This window comes from Echiichthys vipera, assembly GCF_963691815.1.
Source record: "Echiichthys vipera genome assembly, chromosome: 15".
Classification (NCBI taxonomy): domain Eukaryota; kingdom Metazoa; phylum Chordata; class Actinopteri; order Perciformes; family Trachinidae; genus Echiichthys; species Echiichthys vipera.
This window is the reverse complement of record NC_139840.1, coordinates 16,604,720-16,627,042: the sequence shown is the minus strand read 5'-3', so window position 1 is coordinate 16,627,042 and position 22,323 is coordinate 16,604,720. Positions and strand designations below refer to the sequence as shown.

Genomic DNA, 22,323 nt, shown 5'->3' with positions numbered 1-22,323 from the left:
CCTCAAAGTACTTAACAGTCAATTTTCCTGCCTGTGGAGCTTAGATTTTTGTACTTGTTCTTTTGTGAAGTTGAAAGTCAGTGGTCCAGGCCAGTTCTTTCTTGTGCTGTTGAATCTCAAATAGAAATCACAGACAGGAATGATGGCAGTATGAGATTGTTCAGTTTCTTTTGGTAGAAGAATCTCAAGCCGACGTTACGTCAAGATCAGACATAGCAGCTGTGGTCCTGCTCAGTGCGTGAGGAGTTGAGACGGGGATCCTGTGCCGTTCTGACTCCACCTGAGTATGTGAGAGAGGATGGAGATGGAAGGAGAAGGATGAAGGAGAAGAGGCAGTGAATGAGTCTTGAGGCAGGGCTAAAGGGTTGAGGAGAGAAGGAATATGTTCTGCTAAACCAGAAACAAGAAGAAAAACCTGAGAAGCCTCTCTGTATTTTCTTCATACATTCTGTTTTTTCCAGTTTAACGTCTTCTGCTCCCATCTCTAAGCTGCTTGGACGTGGCAATATGAAGAATGAGAGCAATTCTACCCTAGTTTTTTTTTTCTTACTGTGTTCGACCTGTTCTATCTTCCTAACCTCATCCAACAAACTATCGTGCACTTATTTCTGCGGTCCATATATGTTCACAAACTCTGCCTCCAATTCTTCTTTTAATGCGTTAAGGCATTTCTCTTTAGGGAGTCTGGGAGGTTTTGTTGGGCAGCCAGGAGTTGTGTGTATCTGGGGAGTCTTTCTTACCCTCCAACCACGGCTAAGCCTTTTAGTCAAACACCTGGAGTGAGAAGAGTAACACTGCACCACCATACTATAGGCTTTCAACACTGTACTGTACACACATGCATACACACATAAGCACAGACGCACTCTAATTCCTGTCTTAAAAATAAGGTCATGCTTTCAGAGAACAGCAAAAGCTTGCAAATTAACACTCACAAATCTTCTCTGGCAACTGCATTTACACTCATGACACACACAATGAAATCTTTACTGATGCAAATGTTCTTACACACAGTGAGTTGTCAGCGTTATCTGTGGATAAAAAAGATGAGATTCTTGATTGACGCGTGCCCTTCTGCAACTTTGAGAAGAATCAAGCGTTGTTACACAGCAAGCAGAGGCCCTGCAAAGATCTGCATCCCAACAGAAAGCGGCAGCTTTTCCAGCAGCTGTCCTCAGACCCAGCAAGCAGCCATGTCCCGTCTCCAAAGTCCTTGAGCAAGTAACACAGCTTTTATGGTCCCCGACTTTGCAGCAGCAATGCTCTGTTTGATAAAGGGACCCTGGAATGGCAACAGACAAGCGGAGAGGAGGAGGAGGAGGAGGAGGAGAAAGCAGGATGCATGGTACCTCACTTCAGGGAGAAGAGCACAGATGCAGTGAGGAGGCGAGGAGCAGCGCGTGTTGAGCGTAGAGAGAGAGAGAGAGCCAGGCGCTGAATGAGAGAGAGAGACAGAGTGTATAGGCTTCTGGCTCTGACTGACTGGCTGAAAGAACTGCAGTGTTTTTCAGTATGGCGCCACATACTCACTGAGAAAGAGAGAGAGAGAGAGAGAGAGAGAGAGAGAGGAAGAAGAAGAAAAAGATATTCTGAATGCGGATCAAGGGAGCTGAATTAGTGTGGGTTTATGTGTGTGTGTGTGTGTGTGTGTGTGTGTGTGTGTGTGTGTGTGTGTGTGTGTGTGTGTGTGTGTGTGTGTGTGTGTGTGTGTGTGTGTGTGTGTGTGTGTGTGTGTGTGTGTGTGTGTGTGTGTGTGTGTGTGTGTGTGTGTGTGTGTGTGTGTGTGTTTGTTTACTTCAGGCAGGATCTTAAACCGGCATAAGGTGGTTGATTAAACTAACCTACATGTGAACGTCGCAGGCACGCTTCACTTCACTGGTGAAGACTTCGGAGGAATTTTACATTCTACCGGCTCTTTTTTATTGTCTGCCATTGCATGCTCTCTTTACACTGCAGTAAGATTTACAATCACGTAATATGTACCAGTCCCCTGTACAAATGGCATAACTGCAATTCATGTGTTTCTACTGTGATAAATGACATGATCGCTTTAGTTGATCTCAACTCAAGGAAGAACCAAGGTAGACCAACGCTGACGCTGACTTGTCAGAGCAGATGTTAAGTGGCACAGTGAAATAAAGCATAAACCAGTGTTCAGGCAGCGCACTGTCTTACTTTCCTCCCCCACTGAGCAGCAATGTGACAATACAGGATTTCGTGGGTCATTGAGCATCCACAAACCTCGAGGCCAGCTCAGTTTTATTTATATCTAGTGATCGCTGATAACAGTGAACATCAGTTCGGCAGGCCCCGCCAAAGTTGGCTTCTGGGTCAATAGGTGGGTGAATTTTCTATATATTGAGGAACTAATGAAATACAATGCTGATCTGAATTGAGGTTAATCTCTTTTACTGTTTTTTCAAGTGCTTGCAATGCATAGGAACACTAAAGACTTCAGTGCAGTGTTTTGCTAGTAAGACATTTAGTCATATGATCTCGGGAGGTCAACAAAACGTGAAATTTGACTTTATATAATGATCTGTATTGACTTGTCTTTTCGAGTCAATTATTCCTTAAATTAGCAAAGGAAATGTTTTTTTTAAAAAATGTAATGATCTAAAACCATGAAATCTACATTTCCCATAATGCAACGTGATTGAGTCATTTGCTAGACCCTCCTTGCCTGTTAAATGCTCATGTTTATTACACTCTTGCCCTGACTATGGAGAGGAACTCCCTCTGACAAATAAACTGATCTTGCTTAAAATCAGTGGGCAGCACCTTTAAATGACTCAACCTTTTACAACATAGGAAAAGTAGCACAATGTGCTGCCCCATCTATCTTCTACAGCCTCTTTAACTGTTTTGGCTCGATCATGTTGTTCTTCAACGTTTTGGAGAGGTAACTGCGCAGCTGGACATAGTCGCGAACATCCCTCTAATGTCACCAGCGCCTCCAAGGCTATAACTTCCTTCCTGTCGATCCCATTTGAAAGTGTGTCAGTCAAAAGTGTCAGCTAGAACTGTTACATTCTCGGCTGAAATCCCCAACGGGCAATAATGCTGTTACCCTGAGGCAAAGCACTCTGCTTTAATTTCTCCAGTAAGAACTTGTAATTGAGTTCTGAAACTCTGTTGCTAAGACACAAAGCTCCATATTGATAGTATACACATGTTGTCTATACAGAGAACAGCGCTTTTCTTCACCTATAATGACTACTCTCATTACACATTATCACAAAATGACAGCCCTGTAAACAGTCTGCTGCTTGGGAGATGGACATTTTTTTTGCGGTGCACATTTTACCCTATGTTCGAAAGGCTATTTAATGTCTAATAGATAGTTGGCCTTATCAGCACTAACCTCCTGTTGAGTCAATGAGAGATGATAAGGGGGAGAACCTTTCCAAGCTGTCTGTGATGTCACTGCTGCAGCAGTCCGAGTCTCTCGCTGCTCGGTCAATTCTTCCTCTATGTATTTTTTCTCTCTGGATCCCCATTTTCATGCTGTTATCTCCTTTTTCTCATTCCCCTTTCCCATCTTTCCTCTATAAATCACAATTTAACATGGCACACTGCTTCACTCCAAGTCCAAAGTCCTTACCCAATGCTGATTAGGCCAGCAGCCCGAGTGATTGTGAAACACTGTGCGTACAAAGCCACAGAGGAATTGGTTGTTTAATCTGCCTTAATAGGGTGGTACAGACTCTGAGCAGCCATAATGGTTACAGTTATTAAGCACTACACATTTCACTCAAGGCCAAAAAACATGCATGAAATATTGATGAAGAAGCTTGACTTTAAATCTAACTGGAGGGGAAAATATGGGAAGGATTTGACCAAAAATGAAAGGTCATCCTCCTCCTCCTCCTCCTCATCCCCATCATCATCATCACCACCACTCTTCACCAACAGCACCAAAAGCATCCATTTTGTCATCTACCTATATTATAATGTCATCCTCAGCATCTCCTATTCCCATTAACATCATCATTTCGTCATCATCACCATTATGACATTTCCCGTCAGCATCAGCATCAGCATCATTATCAGCTTCTGCCACAACCTCATCTTAGTTTGAAACCACTGAGTATGGTGACACAGATAAATACTGACATCTTTATTGTAACAGCCCCTACAGAAGCCTAGTGACCTTATGTGTCTACCCAGCAGGCATACAGCCTCATAATGGAGATATTGAATGGCAGAAGGAAGTAGATGCACAGCTATTTATTTTCTAATGGTGAAGCACTCAGTGGTTCATAGATTCCGTATTGATAAAATGTTTATGTACCTACAGAATTTCAACCCCAGCATAAATGGCTTACAAGCTCAGTTTGGAGCTTTTGCTTGTATGTATCGGGTGTTTGCCTGAGGTAACAGCTCATCCTAAATGCACAGGGGAGATGATTGATCGCACAATAAAACACTTCAATAAAATACATCAGTGGCATCACTGTTTAACAGTGTTATGTGCCATGCAGACGCAAACCTATGTTTGCCTATATATTGGCTTCATTCATCTGTAAGGTCATTAGTATAGTGAGAGTGCAAAAAAGGTTTAACATTAAGGAAATAGCTAGACATTCGGGAAATAGCTTTCTTCACTTTCATGCCTAGAGTTAGATGAGAAGATTGATCGCATGTCTGTGCGCTTTATGCTAAATTTGAAGCTTGAGCTAATTAGCAAAAAGACTAGAACCAGGCAGACACAGCTAGCCTAGCTCTGTCCAAATGGAAAAAATGTAAAGAAAAAAGGAGTCACAGCCAAGAAAAAGTTCAACAACCCTGTTAACCACAACCTCTTTTTTTTGCATGTTTTGTAGACATTTTACACATTGTGTACACATAAAACAAGCAAACAACATACAGTCAGAGGTGACCAGGCAACTGTCTGGAGCCCTAGGCCAGAAGGGGGCCCCAGAGGGCTGACAATCTTTAAACTACAAAGTGACAGTTGCGCAAAGTTTGCAATGACAGAAAAAATGATTGATATTTGCGTCAAATGCCTCCAATGTATCCAACGTGCATGTTTAAATTATTGCATGTGCTGCTGTGACGCGTCAGCCAATCAGCATTGAGATTGCGGTTAGCATCATAACATCTGGGGGATCACCAAGGGATCACCACAGCCACCAAACCGGCCTCTTGTAATATAATATAGTCTGCCGGAAATCGGGAAGAAGAAGAAGACAGCCGTCATTGCAGAGTGAAGCCTATCCCACGAGCGTATCCTGATCTACAGGTGAGCCCACTGACGGCTGATGTCACTGCAACACATCAGCTCTTTTGAGAGCCACACACTTCATCTGAGAGCTCATTTCTGTTCTTTTGAGCATTCAGATCCCTGGTTAGCACTAGCATCATTTCCCATTTAGCACAACAGCAGAGTATAGCTGTAGGCAGCTAGCTGCCTGATTGCCTCGAAGCTCCAGACACGCAACTGGCGCGATGCTCCGAATATGATCCAAAAATGATCAAGCAGTGTAATACTTGCGTATCTTGCGATTTAATCGCGTCTATCGCGTGCTGTGTGAATGCAGCTTAAGGGGGCCCCAGCTGACTCCACCCAGTTTTTTTCCTTCTGTTTTTTATTTTTCTTAATATTAGTATGTTTGAATTACATGTTTTTTATTGTTTATATTCACATTTTGAAAATAAATAAAATGTGCACTTTTTAAATAAAACATTTTTAGAGTTTGCACAGTTTTTGTTGGTGTTTAGCTGGTTTGAGGGGGCCCCCTGTAAATTTTTGCAAAGGGCCCCGACAGACTCCCCTACTAGAATCGCCTCTGCATATAGTTTGATATTTTCGGAAACAATCATCTAACTCTCAGCAAGAAAGCAAGTATTTCTTTAAATGTCAGTATATTCTTCAAATAGAGTAAGGCCTACAGTCAAGATAGAATCCACAGTACACTTCGTTCTAACTGACGCTTTATTATTCATCACACACATCATGCACACAATCATATCTGCTGTGAGGTAGAATGAGAGTTTGGTATCATATACAGTACTGTGAACCAGAAAGGGAAAAAGATAATTGGACTTAGACTAATTCAATTCACAAGCCACACATCCATCCCACATCCTGAAAATAGAAAAAAATCAGAAACTGTCAAATTAAACAAAGTCTTTTCATTTAATCATATATCTTATCATGATTGCTGACAGCTCACACTATTTTGGCTTTGCTATGACAATCAACTCAAACGTTAGCCCTGTATTTCATTACTTATTCAAATCCCCAGTCTTTCCACAGTACTGAAACCTGCCAAAGCCACTGAAGACAGCAACCAAAGACAGCCACCCAAGACAGCCACAAAGACAGCCAGTCTAGTGGCCTCATGTGCCCTAAACATCAAGTCTAATTGCGGATGGGAATTAATGCTGGGTCTCGCTGTGTTAAGAAGGAGTCTTCCCTATCAGGAGATGATGAAAGCATTAGGTATTTAACAGGAGGGACCCCGCTGAGCTGACTACCCTACTTCCAGTGGTTTATATATGACACAAATTGGAGTGAATTGAAAAACAAGCTGCTGTTTACCCTGTTAGAATTCACATTTACTCTTGAACAGATCAAAAAAAGTTGCAGTTCAATCAGCAGAATCAACATGATACGCCAAAGTGATGCAGAATGTAAGTAATGTAAAACGTGCACGCTGTAAATCTACAATTCTAAAAGCTCTCTGTCACTTTATCAGACAATGCAGCATGGCTTAAATGTATGGCATGTATGCATTAGTGCATGCACCTTTCTTCAGAACATAATGTCCTACCTATACACCATGCTGACTCTTGGTTGGGCCGATGGCTGAAAAAAATGGCTGCGTACGTGAAACAGTTCCTCAAAGCCCTGCTGCTCTCGAGGACTGCTGGCTTCGAAGCTTCCTGGAAAGCAGCTGGTGGGGCTTGAGGGGTGCACTCTGGTTCCTGTCCCCTGCCTCTGCTGGATGGAACTGGGGTAGCGATCCAGCCTTGGCCCCCCTCTCTGCCAGGGCAGTGGCACGGAGATCTCACTGCAGGCTGCCTTGAGATACATGTTTGGATCAACCTTGTCTCCCACAGGCTTATGGGACCCTTTCTTTGGTTAGCAAATCCTTTTCAATATATATTTAGTCATCCTGTGGAGAGAATGTGACCTAAAAACATCTCCATGTAAGGTGTAATGCAATGCTGGTCATGCGGGGCCACAGAGGATATCCATATTTGTTTGCTAAAGAGTTTGACTGTGGCCAACAGAGTGATTACCCCAACACAATTTCCACTGATATATCAAATAAAGAAGGCTACAAATGTGCATAAACAAAGCAAAGACAGCTGGCACAAACAGACGCACACCAATGAAATGAACGGTATCAAAGGAGATAAAAAAGAGGGGGCAGAAAATACCTGTGTGCCATACCTGTGAAGTCAACTTTATTCTTAGACGATTGAGAAATTAAAAAACAAAGGCAGCTTTTGTTTGAGCTCCTGGTGGCTCCAGCGAGAGATGCCTGTTTGTCTGCGAGGCAAGCCGAACAAAGCCAGAGGGATATTTCTGTCTACTTGCACTTGTCAGAAATGCATACCTCTGTTATATACAGCCAATTTGAGTTGCCACTGCCAAAATGTAGTCCATTTAGTCTGCTCTGGGAATAAAGCAAATTATTACATGATGACAGAAAGAGAAACAAATGCAGCCATGTATGTGAACAAGATGTTTTTTTCATTGTGAATACACACATACCAGGATCTTTGAGCAATGAGCCAGGTAACCAGTAACAAGGATAACTGAGCAGATGCTAACTGACCACAGATATGGCTATGTTGTTGAGAACTGTAAATATATCCAGTATTAAATGTTGTTTGCTGCATATTTGAGTTTCAAAAGTGAGACTGTTTCACTACTGAAAGAAGAAATGCAACAATCTTCCTCTTCAATTCATAAGCACTAAAATACATCTTTGCTCAGTTTAACACAGTCAAGGGTTTTTCTGCTACGAGCCTATTTGACCAATGACCAATAGCTTATTGTGGCTAATGCTACCAAACTTCAGATAAATATCGCTGTGTAACGTACATTATTGATCAGTTCACTGATTTTATGACACTTCTTTGAACTCTTTAGTGCCCTAAAATGCCTCATAGATCTGCAAGTTTAGCCATTTCAGAAGGATAATATCAAGGTATTTCTGTGTGATCTTAGACAGATTTCTCATTGTTAGATAACTGGTTTGTACTGTAAGGTCTTGAGCTATGCCTTAATAAATGTGGTGTGTTTTGCTCTGGTGCGGTAGCCAGGGAAAAAGTATAATGCAGCAAGCAAAGTGTGCACACAGAATACGGAAAAAGAGATTCAGATCAGAACCTGGATTTTAACTTTGTATTTGATATATGATAGAGCTCTGCAGAAAGTGAAAAAACTGAAAAGACATGTAAAAAGTGCAAATGTTACAGTCCATGCTTAACTTTCCACAATGCGAGATGAGGCGTGCGTGCAGGAGGAGTCATCCTTTATGTGGGTTACTCTACAGATGCACCTAATCGATCATCCAGTGGCTGATTGAACACACATGAATAAATTGCCAGCAGGTCAAGTCATTACAAACACCAGAACAATACAAATCCATAGCATTGACACATTCTCATTCTACAGTATTGATAAATTATGTTACACATTGCTTAATTTATGCTTGTGGTTTCATTTAACCATATATCCTGTTATTTCTTTGAGCTTCATGTCCTCCACACTTAAAGTTATATTTTTATGCCTTTCTGTATGGAGATTGCATGTTCTCCCCGTGTCTGCGTGGGTTTTCTCCGGGTATTCCGGTTTCCTCCCACAATCCAAAGACATGCACGTGTTAGGTTAAATGATGACTCTAAATTGCCCTTAGGTGTGAATGGTTGTCTGTCTCTGTTCGTCTCTATGTGCCCTGTGATAAACTGCCGTCCTGTCCAGGGTGTACCCCGCCTCACACCCGATGTCAGCTGGGATCGGCTCCAGCCCCCCCGCGACCCCGACCCCTGGATAAGCGGTTGAAGATGAATGAATGAATGAATGAATGATAACATATTTGAAATAGCATTGTAAACAGCTTCTAAGACCCATTTTATGGCTGTCATTTTAAACAGTATATATAACACATTTTAGTAACCTAAAATTACTAATTTGGCAACTTTTGTTTGTACTTTGAATGCATATTTGAGGGTAAGAGGGTGTAGGTAAATATATTAGTATAGAGCATACAGTATAGAATATACATCTTCCTGAAGTTACATCCCCTCTCTCTTGATCAGTTGGAGCTGCCTGCCCTCTTGTGAACAGGGAGGATACAGCAGCCAGAGTAAGTATTGCTTTCTCATACAGTATCAAGCCTGAAGAGTGTTAGTGAGTTCCATTTGCACATTTTGTTCTTTACTCACCCAGAAAGGGAACACACAGACATATGCATATGAGTGAAAACGGAGTAAAGATGTTGGATGAATGTGAGGAATGAGAGCACCTCCTCCCACTCCCACCAGTGCAGTGTGAGAGTGAGCATTTAGTCTATTTCAGTCACTGAATACGTGAGGTCTTTTATTCTTCTACTTTTCCCCCCAAGACCATAATCTGACTCCTGCAGGCGGAAAAGCATCGCTGCTAGAAAAGACAGATCCTCAAAGTGGAAGCCACTGTGGTCGATCACATGCAAATGCCTTCAAAGATCGGGGTTGTTACTGTTACTGACTCATGGTTTGCACTTATTTATCTGTAGTCATGTGTATGCTTATCCTCCTATGGTGTCCCATTTTGCTTATCTTTTTGTGTTATATTGTTTTTGTCAACATATATCATAAACTCATTAACTACTATCATAAAATATCACAACTAATTTGATTGAATAGTAAAGGCTCAGTAGACTTAATGCAACCGAAAAAATCCTCAAATAAAATTCTGAAGTGATTTGTTTAATCATCCTTGATCTTAAGCACGTTGGTATGAATAAGACTCCATACCCTTTTTTCTTTTACTCAGTTATACCTGCCTGCCCTCTTGTGGACAGAGAGCTTAGGCTACAGCAGCTGTATCCAAGGAAACATCCAGTTTTACGTCCACATATTAAGCCTGATGAGTCTACAGTCGTATTAAGATACATTTGCATATTATTATATACATCTTTCACCCAGAAAACAAACATGCAACCTTTCAAAAGCACAAAGGTGTAAGCGGGTGCATATACACATGTGCATACACTCATTCACAGGCCTACAAGTATATCGGCTGAAAATGGAGATAAGATGTTGGATAAATGTGGGGGAGCTGAGAGCACCTCTGTGTGTCTGCTGTGTCCTCCCACTCAGTGCAGTGTGAGAGGCAGAGCATTTAGTCTATTTCAGTCTGTGGATATGTGAGGTCTTTTCTTCACTGTTCCCTCCAAGACCATAGTGACTCATCCACACTTGTACACAATCTGACTCCTGCAGGCAGCAAGGCGACGCTGCTAGAAAAAAACAGGCCCTCAAAGTGGAAGCCACTGTGGTCGATCACGTGCATACAGGCCAACCTACAGTTCATCTGTCACGTTTAACTGTTGTTTGGTTGCAAATATTTTCCTGTGTCATGTGCCTTATCTTTCTTGTAGTGCAATTGTTTCATATCTTATTTTTCTGATGTAGCTTATCTTAGGGATACCATAAAGTGTGTCATTTCCGAAGAACAAAGTAGATTCCCTAACACACTTATCACCTCTGCATTGATTTATTAGAAGTTGACGTTTTAATAAATCAGTGCAGATAGAAATGTGTGCATAAATGTACTTTGTCCTCACATGACTGAGTATATTTTTGTTGCAAGTGGTGGTAATGTTATAATACTAATTTTTAAAAAAAGTAGATTTATATTAAATAATCAATCAGAGAGGATGTACAATTTCAGGCGACAATAACTCAAAAAAGTGTGTAAAAGTGTTTAAGGCAGGATTAATCAATGTTTGGTCACCAACAGACATCAGCCACTCTGTCCTTTTCTCTGTTAGCTGTTTGCTGTGACTGATAGTGTAGAGTGGGTTTATCTTTATTGTCGTAAATGTTGCCGCTCAGAACATTTAAATCAATATAATAATGGAAAGGGTCATCATTGTGTACAATGAAAAATGTATATTCATTGATATTAGGTTTGCCTTTATGACGTGTTTTTATTGATAAAGTTAACCCTAACCCTCTGACTCCAACCTGAAAAGAATGCTGTCATTAAAAAAATGCCTTTTCCTTTTCCTTTGTTATGATCTAAAATCACAACAAAACCCCAGTTTGCAGTCTCACTTGTGCACTAGTATCTTATCTGCCTCCTTAGTTAGTTAATCCTTGTTTAACAACAACTTTTCATTTACACATTTACACGTTAAAGTAAAAATTAAACAAAGGAGATACAAGTGAACCTGTTAATTGTTGAACTTATATATATACATATATATACAGGCGTGTGTATGTGTGTGTGTGTGTGTGTGTGTGTGTGTGTGTGTGTGTGTGTGTGTGTGTGTGTGTGTGTGTGTGTGTGTGTGTGTGTGTGTGTGTGTGTGTGTGTGTGTGTGTGTGTGTGTGTGTGTGTGTGTGTGTGTGTGTGTGTGTGTGTGTGTGTGTGTATGGGATTGATTAAAAATAAACCACAATGCTTGTATTGAAGTCACTCAGTGCAACAGTGTGGGACATTGATGTGTTATTAATGGTTTTTCGACAACGAGGGGGCTCTACTGCACAGAATTATACATTTAATCAGACTTTGGCTGCAAAGACAATAGTTGTCAGTAGGTTCACTTATTGCTGATTCAAGTCTCTTCCCAGGAATTTCTAACAACAAGAAACATATAGAAGTATTCAGCCAGCCTTATCTTTTTAACTGAAGATTGTAAATCTATGGATATGGACCAAGGGTGATAAAACAATAACTAAATGCACCTTTGGCCAGCTACTTTTTTTTTTTATCATATTCTAGATATCAGAAGCAGACGAGAAGAACACAGCCTTTTTTCTGGTAAATTCAAGGGTATTTCCTTCTTTGTGTGGTATATAAAGCATAGTGGGGTGGGCTGATCAAGACAAACAGATTCAGTAAGTACAAGATGAAGACCTCCGTGGCTGTGTTGACTTTATCCCTCTTCTGCCTTAGCGTGGCTGAGGTCCAGCAGCTGGATCAAACCATTGACCAAGCTCGTCCCTTTGCTGGTGGCATATCAGGAGGGCAGAAAAACTATTGCCAAGTTGTTGCCATCTTAAGAGAATTGGAGGCCAAACTGACACACACAGAGAAACAATTAGAGGATCTGAAGGGAGAGGTTCAAGGTAAGAACATATCGTAACTTAGCTATACATTTTAATTGTCTGAATGCATTTCCATTGTATTCATTTTGGTTTAAGTTCAAAGCTCAAGATTCAAGATTCAAGAAATAAAAGATGATTAATACATGTAAAATGTTACACGCAGCTTTAAACAAAATAAAGGTTATAATAAATCCCTATTTGCATGTATCACCGCAAGGTACGCGGGTAGCATTTGGAGCATCTATCGGCACTGGTGGAAATATTGGCCCTTTTACCACTGAAGTCACACTGACCTACAAGAAAGTCTACTCAAACACGGGTGCATACAACCCTGCAACAGGTAAACTTACTGTTATGATTTGCATAAATAGATAAATGGGTTGATTTGGTAGATAAATACTGTCTATGACTCTGGATGAAATAGAAAGCACAATAGATGCATCTCTCCATTGATCATCCCCAGGTATTTTCACCGCTCCAGTCAAAGGAATTTATTACTTCAGCTTCTCAGGCCATAATATATCGTCTAAACCAATGGGGCTACGACTCATGAAGAATGGTGTTCAAATGGTTACTGTGTACAACCACGTGGCTGGAAACCGCCACGAGACCGCAACCAATGGCATGAATCTGCAGCTTGAAGTGGGAGACCAGGTGTACATGAGATTACGGGCAAACACTTGGATTTTTGACAATGGTAATAACCACAGTACTTTCACTGGCCATTTGTTATTCCCTCTGTAAGAGAAAATGGAGTGTAGTGGTTGATATTTAACCTGATGAAAGTAAGTCCAACACCCTCTTTCATTTTAGCTATGGTATGGTCTCTAACAATTCCACAGAAAGATATCAGGATCTTTAGCGGCTAGATGCTCTTGACTGTGTCCAGTAGTGTAAAGTGTGTAGAGTGGGTTTCATCAGTGCACCAGTGTTGGGAAATAGTCGTCTATAAGTGTTAATGATGTCAGCTCAGGACATTTGATTCAATGTAAATATAGAAAAATACTGCAGAGAAGAGAAGAATCCTTTTCACAGATGTGTACATTAAAAACTGTTTTGATATTGTGACTTTAGAGTGTTGTTATTAATAAAGATACTTTGACTACATCATTAGGACAAGACATCTGCTATTTCCTTTTTCTTTGATATGATCTAAAATCACATCATAATTGTAATTCAAAAGCAAACCTGGTTTGCATTTTTACTTTCAAGTTCAGTTTACATGTTTTATACCATTTTATAACTGTACTGTACTGTACTTCAGAGTACACTTAAAATTGAATGATCTTTTAACATTCAGTTTTTAACAGCAAGGGTGTGTGAATATGTGAATATGTATATATGTCTAATTCTATTACTTCCCTTTTTAAATTTAATTTTATTGCTTATTTTTGCTATTTTTTTTAATCTTATTTTGTAATATGTTTCTGCTTTGTAATATTCTGTGACTAACAATATGCTGTGACAAACAAATTTCCCCGTCTGCGGGACATTAAAGGTTTTCTGATTCTGATTCTGAAGGGTATTTTTTGATACATCCATTAAGAATTTAAATGCATGGTTGTTTTCAACTAATAATAACTAATACATGCAGTTCTGAACTTTCACATTCACACATTCAGCAAAAATGAGTGTTCTAGATCTGCATTAAGTGATTAGCTATAGCTTGACTGGAGGACTGGAAAATAGGAAAACAGCCCGACTCAAAGACCCAAGACCCAAAAAACCTGAAATAAAGCAAGCACTAAAATAGTTAAAGAACGTAACTCCTTATAAAACCAAATCTTGTTATTTTCACATTTTTGTCTAAGCACAAATTAAAGAAAGGAGTTGTTTGTTTATTGGTGAGCTGTATAGGTGATGGTTTTATATCCTTTCATTGAGCCTGGCTCACTGTTTCCCCATGTTTCCATTCTTTGTGCTGAGGTAGGCGAACTGGCTGCTGGCTATAAGCCTTATATTCACCATAGAGATTCAAGAGTGGTATTGAATTCTGCATTTAACTTTCAGAAAATAAGCAAAAAAGTGTATTTCCCACAATATCACACTATTGATTAAAAGTAAAGACATGAGACTGCTATAAATCTTTGAATTTAACTTTAGAAATTGCGCAAGATTTCAGCCTAGTCACATGAAAATGTGATGTTGTTTGTCCTTCCATATAGTTACCCGCAAAAGCCTATCTGCATCACTGAGCATAAACCAGGAGAAGTGTAAATAGTATCATTGTAAGCTACTCGTGAAAATGATAGCATGCCATCTCAACTTTTCCCTCAGTGAAGTAGCAAGCGTTTGTCCCTGTACAGCTCCTTACTCCCTCCTCTGCAGTCAAAGACTCTTTTATTGCAAACCCCAGGTCAAGCTGTCCAAGACATGAGATGAAAGAAGAGTTTCTTCCTTCCTCATTTTCTCACAATCTTGCTCGTCAGACTGAGTGTGTGTGTGTTGTCAGCTGACACATTGGTTTGAGCTCATGTGGTGGGTTGCTCAACAATAATAAAAGCAAGACAACTCTTCAGCAGTCTACATGGGAGAAAGTGTCTGCGGTGGATGGAAGGTGGCAGTGCTTTAAAAGGAAATTAGATGATTCTGAATGTTACCATCTCAGGCCGTGAGTCCAAACCAGCTCATGAATAACCGGCCGTGGCAACTACTGTGAATTGGTGTCATATGATCCCGTCGGCTTTTTCACTCAAATCAAATCACATGGAGCCACTGCATGCATAACAGCCACACAAGTGAATCATCCATTCCCAGCCCTGTCCCTCTGCTTCATTTTCTATCAAAGATGTTAGATCAAAGGACATACTTCTCGGCGCGTTACATGCCCGGGGTCACGATTTGTGTCATGGCTAACCGAGGGAGGACAATGCAAACCATTTATTTCCAAATGGTTAAGAGGAACTGAAGGTCTGTTTCAACATTTCATAGATCTGAGGTGAAGTTACCACAGCACAGGAAGCACTCTATCATCCACCCTTCCTTTCCTCCGTACACTAAAAAGCATCTCAGTAAGCTGCGGTCGACAGATTTGCATGCAATGAAATGCTAATGTAGCAGGCCGTATGCAATAGAAGCTTGACTACATAGGTTTAAAAATGCAGAATATAAACTAAATTGAAAATAGCTTTTAGCTTGCATTACAGATGCTGTACTATGCCGGGCAGATTGTGAAATTCAGAATGAACAGTAGGGTTTGTGTAACACTGAATTAAGCAGTCAGATATTAGGCAACTTCCAGCTCCTAACGCAAAGTTGCAGTTGGATAACTGCATTTGTAAAATACAAATATTTATATAATTTGTAAACAGTTAGATACGAGATAAAAGTAACACCAAAATCCCATTAGCTACTTTTCCACTAACTTTACTATTGCAGAATTTAGTTAAAAACACATCTCCATTAGGTTAAACCACTACAAACCTTTTTTTCTCTTTTAATTCATCTTCTTTTGGCATCTGTATATAAAACTCTAAACTATAACATTATATTGTTAATACTAATTAGTGTCTCAGCAGCATTTTACTCTTGTAGCTGTTAAAGTTGTAATCTTTATATGTAAAGCCTTAATCTGAAAAGTAGCTAGGGCCTAGTTACCTCAGCTGTCAAATGAATATACAATGTAATAAAGGGGAAAGTAATATATACCTCCAAATGAAGTAAATGTAAATACTCAATAGCGTCCACTCTCCGCTGTTATTTCCACTGAGAGGCAGTGACAGTAGTGCTGCTTTTGCTCTTTCTAGTCCTTGAGTTATGTAGCATTTTACATCTGTGATGCAAAGTGAACATGTTTCACCGCTTGCTGGAACAAATAAAAAGAGTAGCTAAGCAACTAGCTTAATCAGTTTGACAAGTCTATATTTCTTACTTCTTTTGAGCTCTTTGCTCCCCTTTTATCATAAGGAAATAAAGTGATCTAAAGAAAGTTTGTGCATTTAAATACAGCTTTTTTTACGACAAGCAAAGGTCTGCCCTGTTGACCCTTAATAGGGAAAGTTTAGTACAAGCTTTACATGATTTCTACCTATGCATGTTACTCTACAGTTGTATTACTGCATGTTCATCTTCCGCTGTGAGTGCACTTCTGTTGATCTGTGTGAATTCATTATGAAGGTAGTACATTTTCCAATCACATAGGAATAAATGAAGGCCCCCCATTCATTCATAAATACTCATTAGAGCAGCATGTTTTGTATAAACTGGAGTAATCTGCAGTAGTAGAGCTTGTGATAGTTATTAGTAAATCTGAGTCATGTCTAATGAAGGGCCTGAGATATTTAGATATCCATGCACTGACAGTTGCAGCGACTGCAGATGGCCGTTATGAAAACAACGTAGGCATTGCTAGACTCATTGAAACAGCCCTTTCTTCATATAGGACCTGAATAGTGTGAGCATGAATGGATTTAGCAATCTGACCTTGAATCTCTGGCTAGAGGGACACTTGAGGCAGCAGCTCATTGGCCGGTGTGAGGAACGGCTTACCAAAATACCAGTCTACAGTATGTATGGCTGATTGACCTCGGCGGAAGACGCAAAAAGCCCTCTCTGTCCTTCGCTCCACAGCCTAGAAAACATGCGGCGGGAAGAGGGGGAAGTAGCTTCCCACAGCCAAACACACTTACTGGAAACCCTACCCACTACCCAAACAACTGGACTGAGAAGTTTTTCATTCACGTGGGCCACGATCACTTACTAAATAATGCTAACAAGGTGTTGAAGGCTATTCAGCAAACATTTAAAACCTGCAACTCTTTTTCATTTCTCAAGTGTCAAATATGGCATCTAGTGTGCCATCTTTCACCTCATGAACCACAGCTTGTTTGACACAATGAAAAAGCTTCAACTAATTATGTTCATTGCTGATTCATCTTTTCTTTTTTTTTGGGTTATTTGCATGAGACGTGTACAGAAGCACTTTTTTTGTGTGAAACCCACAGATATAAAACAGACATCATTTAAGAATTAAACTACCAAAACATTGTCAAATTCATTTTCTATCTGTTGACTAATCGATGGACTTAACTTGTTTCAGCTCTGAAATTGTTTACAGGGACAATAAAATTCAAAGTACCCCAAATGAAGACAATTTATGTTATCAGTAGAGACAAGCACAGCAGACAGCGTTACGTAAAATGCATTTTGTATTACAAGATCAAACTGACAGGTGGATGGCAGAAGATTTTATCCAAAGGGAGAATTACAATGAAGTCAAAAATGTCACATTATTTTAGAAAATAAAATTAAAAAAAATCTAGATAATACAGACAAACATGGCTTGCCATTCACTGAACCATAATCCCAGTAGTTAAAGTTACTGTGTTGTTCTTGTTGGACTAGTACCTCGAGAAACCGCCTGAATCGGACCCTGAAACAACAGGTTTGATACAAGATTAGCTTCCTGACAGTGAAATAGGAAGGTTTCTCTCACTTTGACACCAAATGAAACTAGATTGTTTACTGAAAACTACTAAAAAGTTCTGATTGCCATCAAGACGCACTGCAGAGGAAGTAGGGCTCATCAGTTGGCACAGTCACAGGAGTTTTCTTAGGAAGGCACTTGACACGGGGTCGTGGTGTTCCCCATGCAGCGACAGAAATGCACTAAGGTCCTTGTTTGTGCACACTGAGGAGGGACGCCGTCAGCTAAGTGCAAGTTCCATGATAAATCACTTTCACCAGACCGAAGGGGGGGGGGGGGGGGGGGTAAAAACAAAAATATAAACTCTGAACACAACTCAACCACAGTCCACAGCTTCAAATACAGAATCGAATGGCGTTTTTCCGCTGGTATGGTCCAGCTCGACTCGACCTGCTCTTTGTTGGTTTTCCATTAGCAAAAGTTATGGATAGTACTTGGCACCACCCTGAGGTCCCAAGCGAGCTGAGCCAATACTAGAAGGTGATATTGCAGACCACTGATTGGTCAGAGAAAAACGTTACTAGTGACATGGGACATGCTGCATAAATCCCACAATTTTAGCCAAGCTGCCGCCAATAGCGACCTCAATTTTTTTGTTCACTCGACCCACATTTTTAAAAAATGGCAGCCTGCAGATTGTTGGTCGCGCTGAGGATGATGTCAGTTTCACTTAGTGTCACCATGGCGATTAGTTGAGAATCCCGCCCACACTGAGGGAGGTACTATCCGCAAAGGAAAACGTAAAGAGAAAAGTACTGGTACCAAATAATGGGAGTCAAGTCAAGCCGAGCAGAGGCGTATACCATGCAGTAGAAAGACGGCGTTAGCAGGGGTGGGGGTCTGCGCCACATGGATCACTCTTGCCCCTTTCGAGAAATAAACCACGAAAATCTGATTCGAGTAACCTGTGCAAGGCTTGAGTGGTGATTGATAAGTTTACTAGCGATTTTGAAGTGTTTTTCAGCCCCCTTGCTCTCAGCCAAAAAAAAAAACCCCATAAGTGACCAATCCCGGCTCTGCCTTGATTTGGCATAACCCCACCACCACCACCACCACCACCACCACCCAAGACAGATGGACCCAGCCTAGAAAGATGTTACAGTACAACTCAACAAATAAAACCACAAAAAAAAAAAAGTATCCAGAAAACAGGTGTCTCTTAGGTTTCACAATAAGACATTCCCATTGAGGCACATTTCCAGAGAAGTGTCATATACAAAGCTATAAAAAATCCCAAACATTCAAGTACTTCGTCATGTAAACACTTTTCCAGACTATAATACATAATCGATTGTTGTCGTCGATTTGTGTGCAACAATAAGACAACAGTGTGAGGAGAGAGAGAAGAGTTTTGCAAGAAAAAAAAAAAAAAAAAAGCCTGCAGGACAAGTTAGAAGCTCAAATTCAGCCCGGATGCACAGTTTCTGTATGTTTTTGTGTTGTTTGTATTTTTTTTTTAGAGCAGGACACATGAACAGCACTGATCGCCACCACTGGGAACAGTTGAATAATTCATCTGTCTGACTATTTCTGCAAACAGTTCGTCGACTGATCCTTTATTTTTGGCTGAAGTTTCCATAAACGGGCAGTTCCAGTCCTGGGCCAGCGCCTTGCCTTCCCCGGAAGACACCTCTCTCTCCCCCTCCAGGTCCACCTTGTTTCCCACCAGGATCATGGGCACCCTCTCGTATCTCTTCACCCGGATGATCTGGTCTCTCATCGGCTTGATGTCCTGGAAGCTCTGCTGGTTCACCAGGCTGTAAACCAAAATAAAGCCCTGCCCGTTCTTGATGTACAGGTCTCGCATGGAGGCGAACTGCTCGGTCCCCGCCGTGTCCAGGATCTCCAGCACGGACGGGGACGAGTCCACCTCGATCTCCTTCCTGTAGAAATCCTCTATCGTGGGGTCGTACTTCTCGATGAAGGAGCCCGTCACGAACTGGACCGTCAGCGCGGATTTCCCGACTCCACCCGAGCCCAAAACAACCACTTTGTACTCCCTCATGGCTTAGGGGGGGAAAATAAGGCAGACACCTCCTTTTTTTTTCAGCGACGAAGCCTGCTGCTCTCTTTCCCACCCGCTGGCCAGCCCCGATGTTTTCAAAGCGAGCAGGCTGGGAAGGCTGCCCTCTCGCTCGGATAGGCGTCAAATCCTCCTCGCCTGCTCTGTGGACGGCCGCCGAGTGGAGATCCGAGGAGAGTGAGCGCTCCTGGACATTAGCGTGGAAAATTGAAGCACATTTTTCTAATCGCACTGTGTTGTGCAACGGTGCCTGGAAGCGTGATCGCTTCTCCCCTCTTGCATGGCGTTTCCTGCCCACATCCTCAGCGCGTCAAAGAAGCCGAGGCTCAGTTCCGTTTTCTTAAAGGAGCCGTCACCCGAAAAGTCACAGCACTACATCAGATGACCAGACCAATAGATACTGCAGGCGCGTGCACGTCTGTGGCCTAGTCTGCATGACCTCTGCCCTCATGTACACGCTCGTGATCATGGCTCTCAGTAAGAGGCTCTTCAGCTGCCCCTGTGATTAAGATTATACATAATGCTAATGCGGTCATTCATCAGTGGCAGTGGTGAGAAGTACATTTACTCATATACTGTACTTAAGTACTTATCATTTACTTGAGTCATTTCACTGTATGCTATTTTTTACTCCACTACATTTCATTAGAAATATTGTACTTTTTACTCCACTACATTTATTTGGTCACTTTAGTTACTTGTTACTATTATTATCAGCAAATTAAATAACATATAGTGTTATATATTAAACTGCGCATCAGCATATAATGTAAATACAATGTTCACCACATTTATCAGCTGCAAGATTAACGTGATATTTACATTAATATATCAATAATTATAATAAAGTCATATAATATTCTGAAATAGGCCTTCCTGCATAATGAGTGCTTTTTGTACTGTAAGTACATTTTGATGGTGATACTTTTAAACTTTAACTCAAGTAGCATTCTGAATGGAGGACTTTTACATGTAACATGAGTATTTCTAGTGTGGTACAGTTTTACTACTTTTACTTAAGTAAAAGTTCAAGTCAAGTCAAGAGATCTTTATTGTCCCCGGGGGGGGATTTGCAGTGCAGCCAGCAGCAAAAACGAGAGTAAAATGCACAATAGTGACCCAAACGATGACATGAAGCTAATAATTAAAGCAGACAGTAGTTCTTCCACCACTGATCAATGCACATATGTCAGCATAGCCTATCTTCACCACATTGGCCACAGGTGGAAGATCCTTTACCTACTTGTAAAATACTGTTACAAATATCTGAAAAGTCATGTATTTAAAATTTGAGTCAAGTAAAGGTATAAAGGTATTGCAGAATATTATTTCAGAATCATATTATCATATATATTTATGTGTAATCACTTTAATGATGCAGAAGGTGGGGGTACTTGTGATAACTTTGCTGGGTAGTTTAATCTGAGGTGTTCCAGGCACGTACAGCTGGGAGGAGGCCTCTGGGAAGACCCAGGACCAGGTGGAGAGATTATATCTCCACACTGGCCTGGGAACGCCTCGGGATCCCCCAGTTAGAGCTGGTTAATGTGGCCCAGGAAAGGCAAGTTTGGGGTCCCCTGCTAGAGCTGCAACCCCCCGACCCGACTCCGGATAAGCAGTTGAAGATGAGATGAGATGAGATGAGCATAAAGCATCATTAATTAGTTGATTTAAATGTTGTATTAGTAATCTAAATATAGAAAAACTGTATTAATCTTTAAATTACCAGGGAAAATGTACAATAATAATTCCCTCTGAATTGGAAATAAAGTAACATGAAATAGAAAATAGTCATTTTAAATATATATATATATTTATTATAATAGTTTGTTGATAGCTACATCTTAATGTTTATTTATTTATTTTTCTTTTCTGCAGTCATGGTGTTGCAGGAATGGGACATAAGGATGCTGTTTGATTTACATGTTATAAAGATGTGTTATTATATTATTCACATTACACACACACAGGTCCGACATACACACATGCACAAACAGGACCTATATACATGCAAATAATGTCAGAGCGAAGGGGCTGCCAATGTATCGGCGCCCCGAGCAGTTGGGGGTTCGGTGCCTTGCTCAACAGCACCTTGGTAGTACCAGCCACCAATGGTCCGGACAGGGACTCAGGGCAACCCTACGCTTCCCAGCAGAGTCACCTATGGACTGGCCCCTCAAAAAAAGAAAAGTGTGTTTTAAGTGTTCCTCTGTTTGAGTATTTCAAAATGGAACGCTGTGTCCCTACCAGACTATATGAGAAAATGAAGAAATGGTCACAGAATAAAGAATGTTATGTTTTTTTTCTGATTGACATCTAAATGTACTCATATTATTCTACTCCATAAAATGAACAAATAGATTTCTATAATTAATTATTTTTCTTGATCTGTTGTGATAATCTGATACTATGGCAACATAATATTCTGCAAACATGCACCCTGGTGGCACTACATAATGATGACATCTACAGGGGGGAGAGGTAGCATGCTTCTGGAGACAAAAGAACACAGTATAAAGATTTAGTTTTTGCTTTACATAATAAAGCATGTCCACACAATTCAATGGGAGGCATGTATGTTCATGTAGGCTTC

The 22,323-nt window shown here is 40.8% G+C and overlaps 3 protein-coding genes across 3 annotated transcripts in view; 1 reads left to right on the top strand and 2 right to left on the bottom strand.

Annotated features, from left to right (window-relative positions):
• Positions 1–7,042, bottom strand: part of kcnab1b (potassium voltage-gated channel subfamily A regulatory beta subunit 1b) — a gene marked incomplete at its 5' end in the record, with an annotated part of 27,829 nt that extends 20,787 nt beyond the window's left edge. The window contains one exon of the mRNA XM_083927752.1: positions 6,780–7,042. Within this exon, the coding sequence (XP_083783878.1) occupies positions 6,780–7,042 (263 nt within the window). The remainder of the gene's footprint in view (positions 1–6,779) is intronic.
• A 5,041-nt stretch (positions 7,043–12,083) lies between these two features.
• LOC310957887 (cerebellin-4-like) lies at positions 12,084–13,026 on the top strand (the record flags this gene model as incomplete). Its single annotated transcript, XM_083928625.1, has 3 exons — positions 12,084–12,303; positions 12,500–12,622; positions 12,746–13,026. 3 exons carry the CDS (start codon positions 12,084–12,086, stop codon positions 13,024–13,026), a joined length of 624 nt encoding a protein of 207 aa, XP_083784751.1.
• A 4,431-nt stretch (positions 13,027–17,457) lies between these two features.
• LOC310957597 (ras-related protein Rap-2a-like) lies at positions 17,458–19,998 on the bottom strand. Its single transcript, XM_083928232.1, has one exon. It carries the CDS (start codon positions 19,710–19,712, stop codon positions 19,164–19,166), a length of 549 nt encoding a protein of 182 aa, XP_083784358.1. The 5' UTR covers positions 19,713–19,998; the 3' UTR covers positions 17,458–19,163.
• Positions 19,999–22,323: the final 2,325 nt, after the last annotated feature.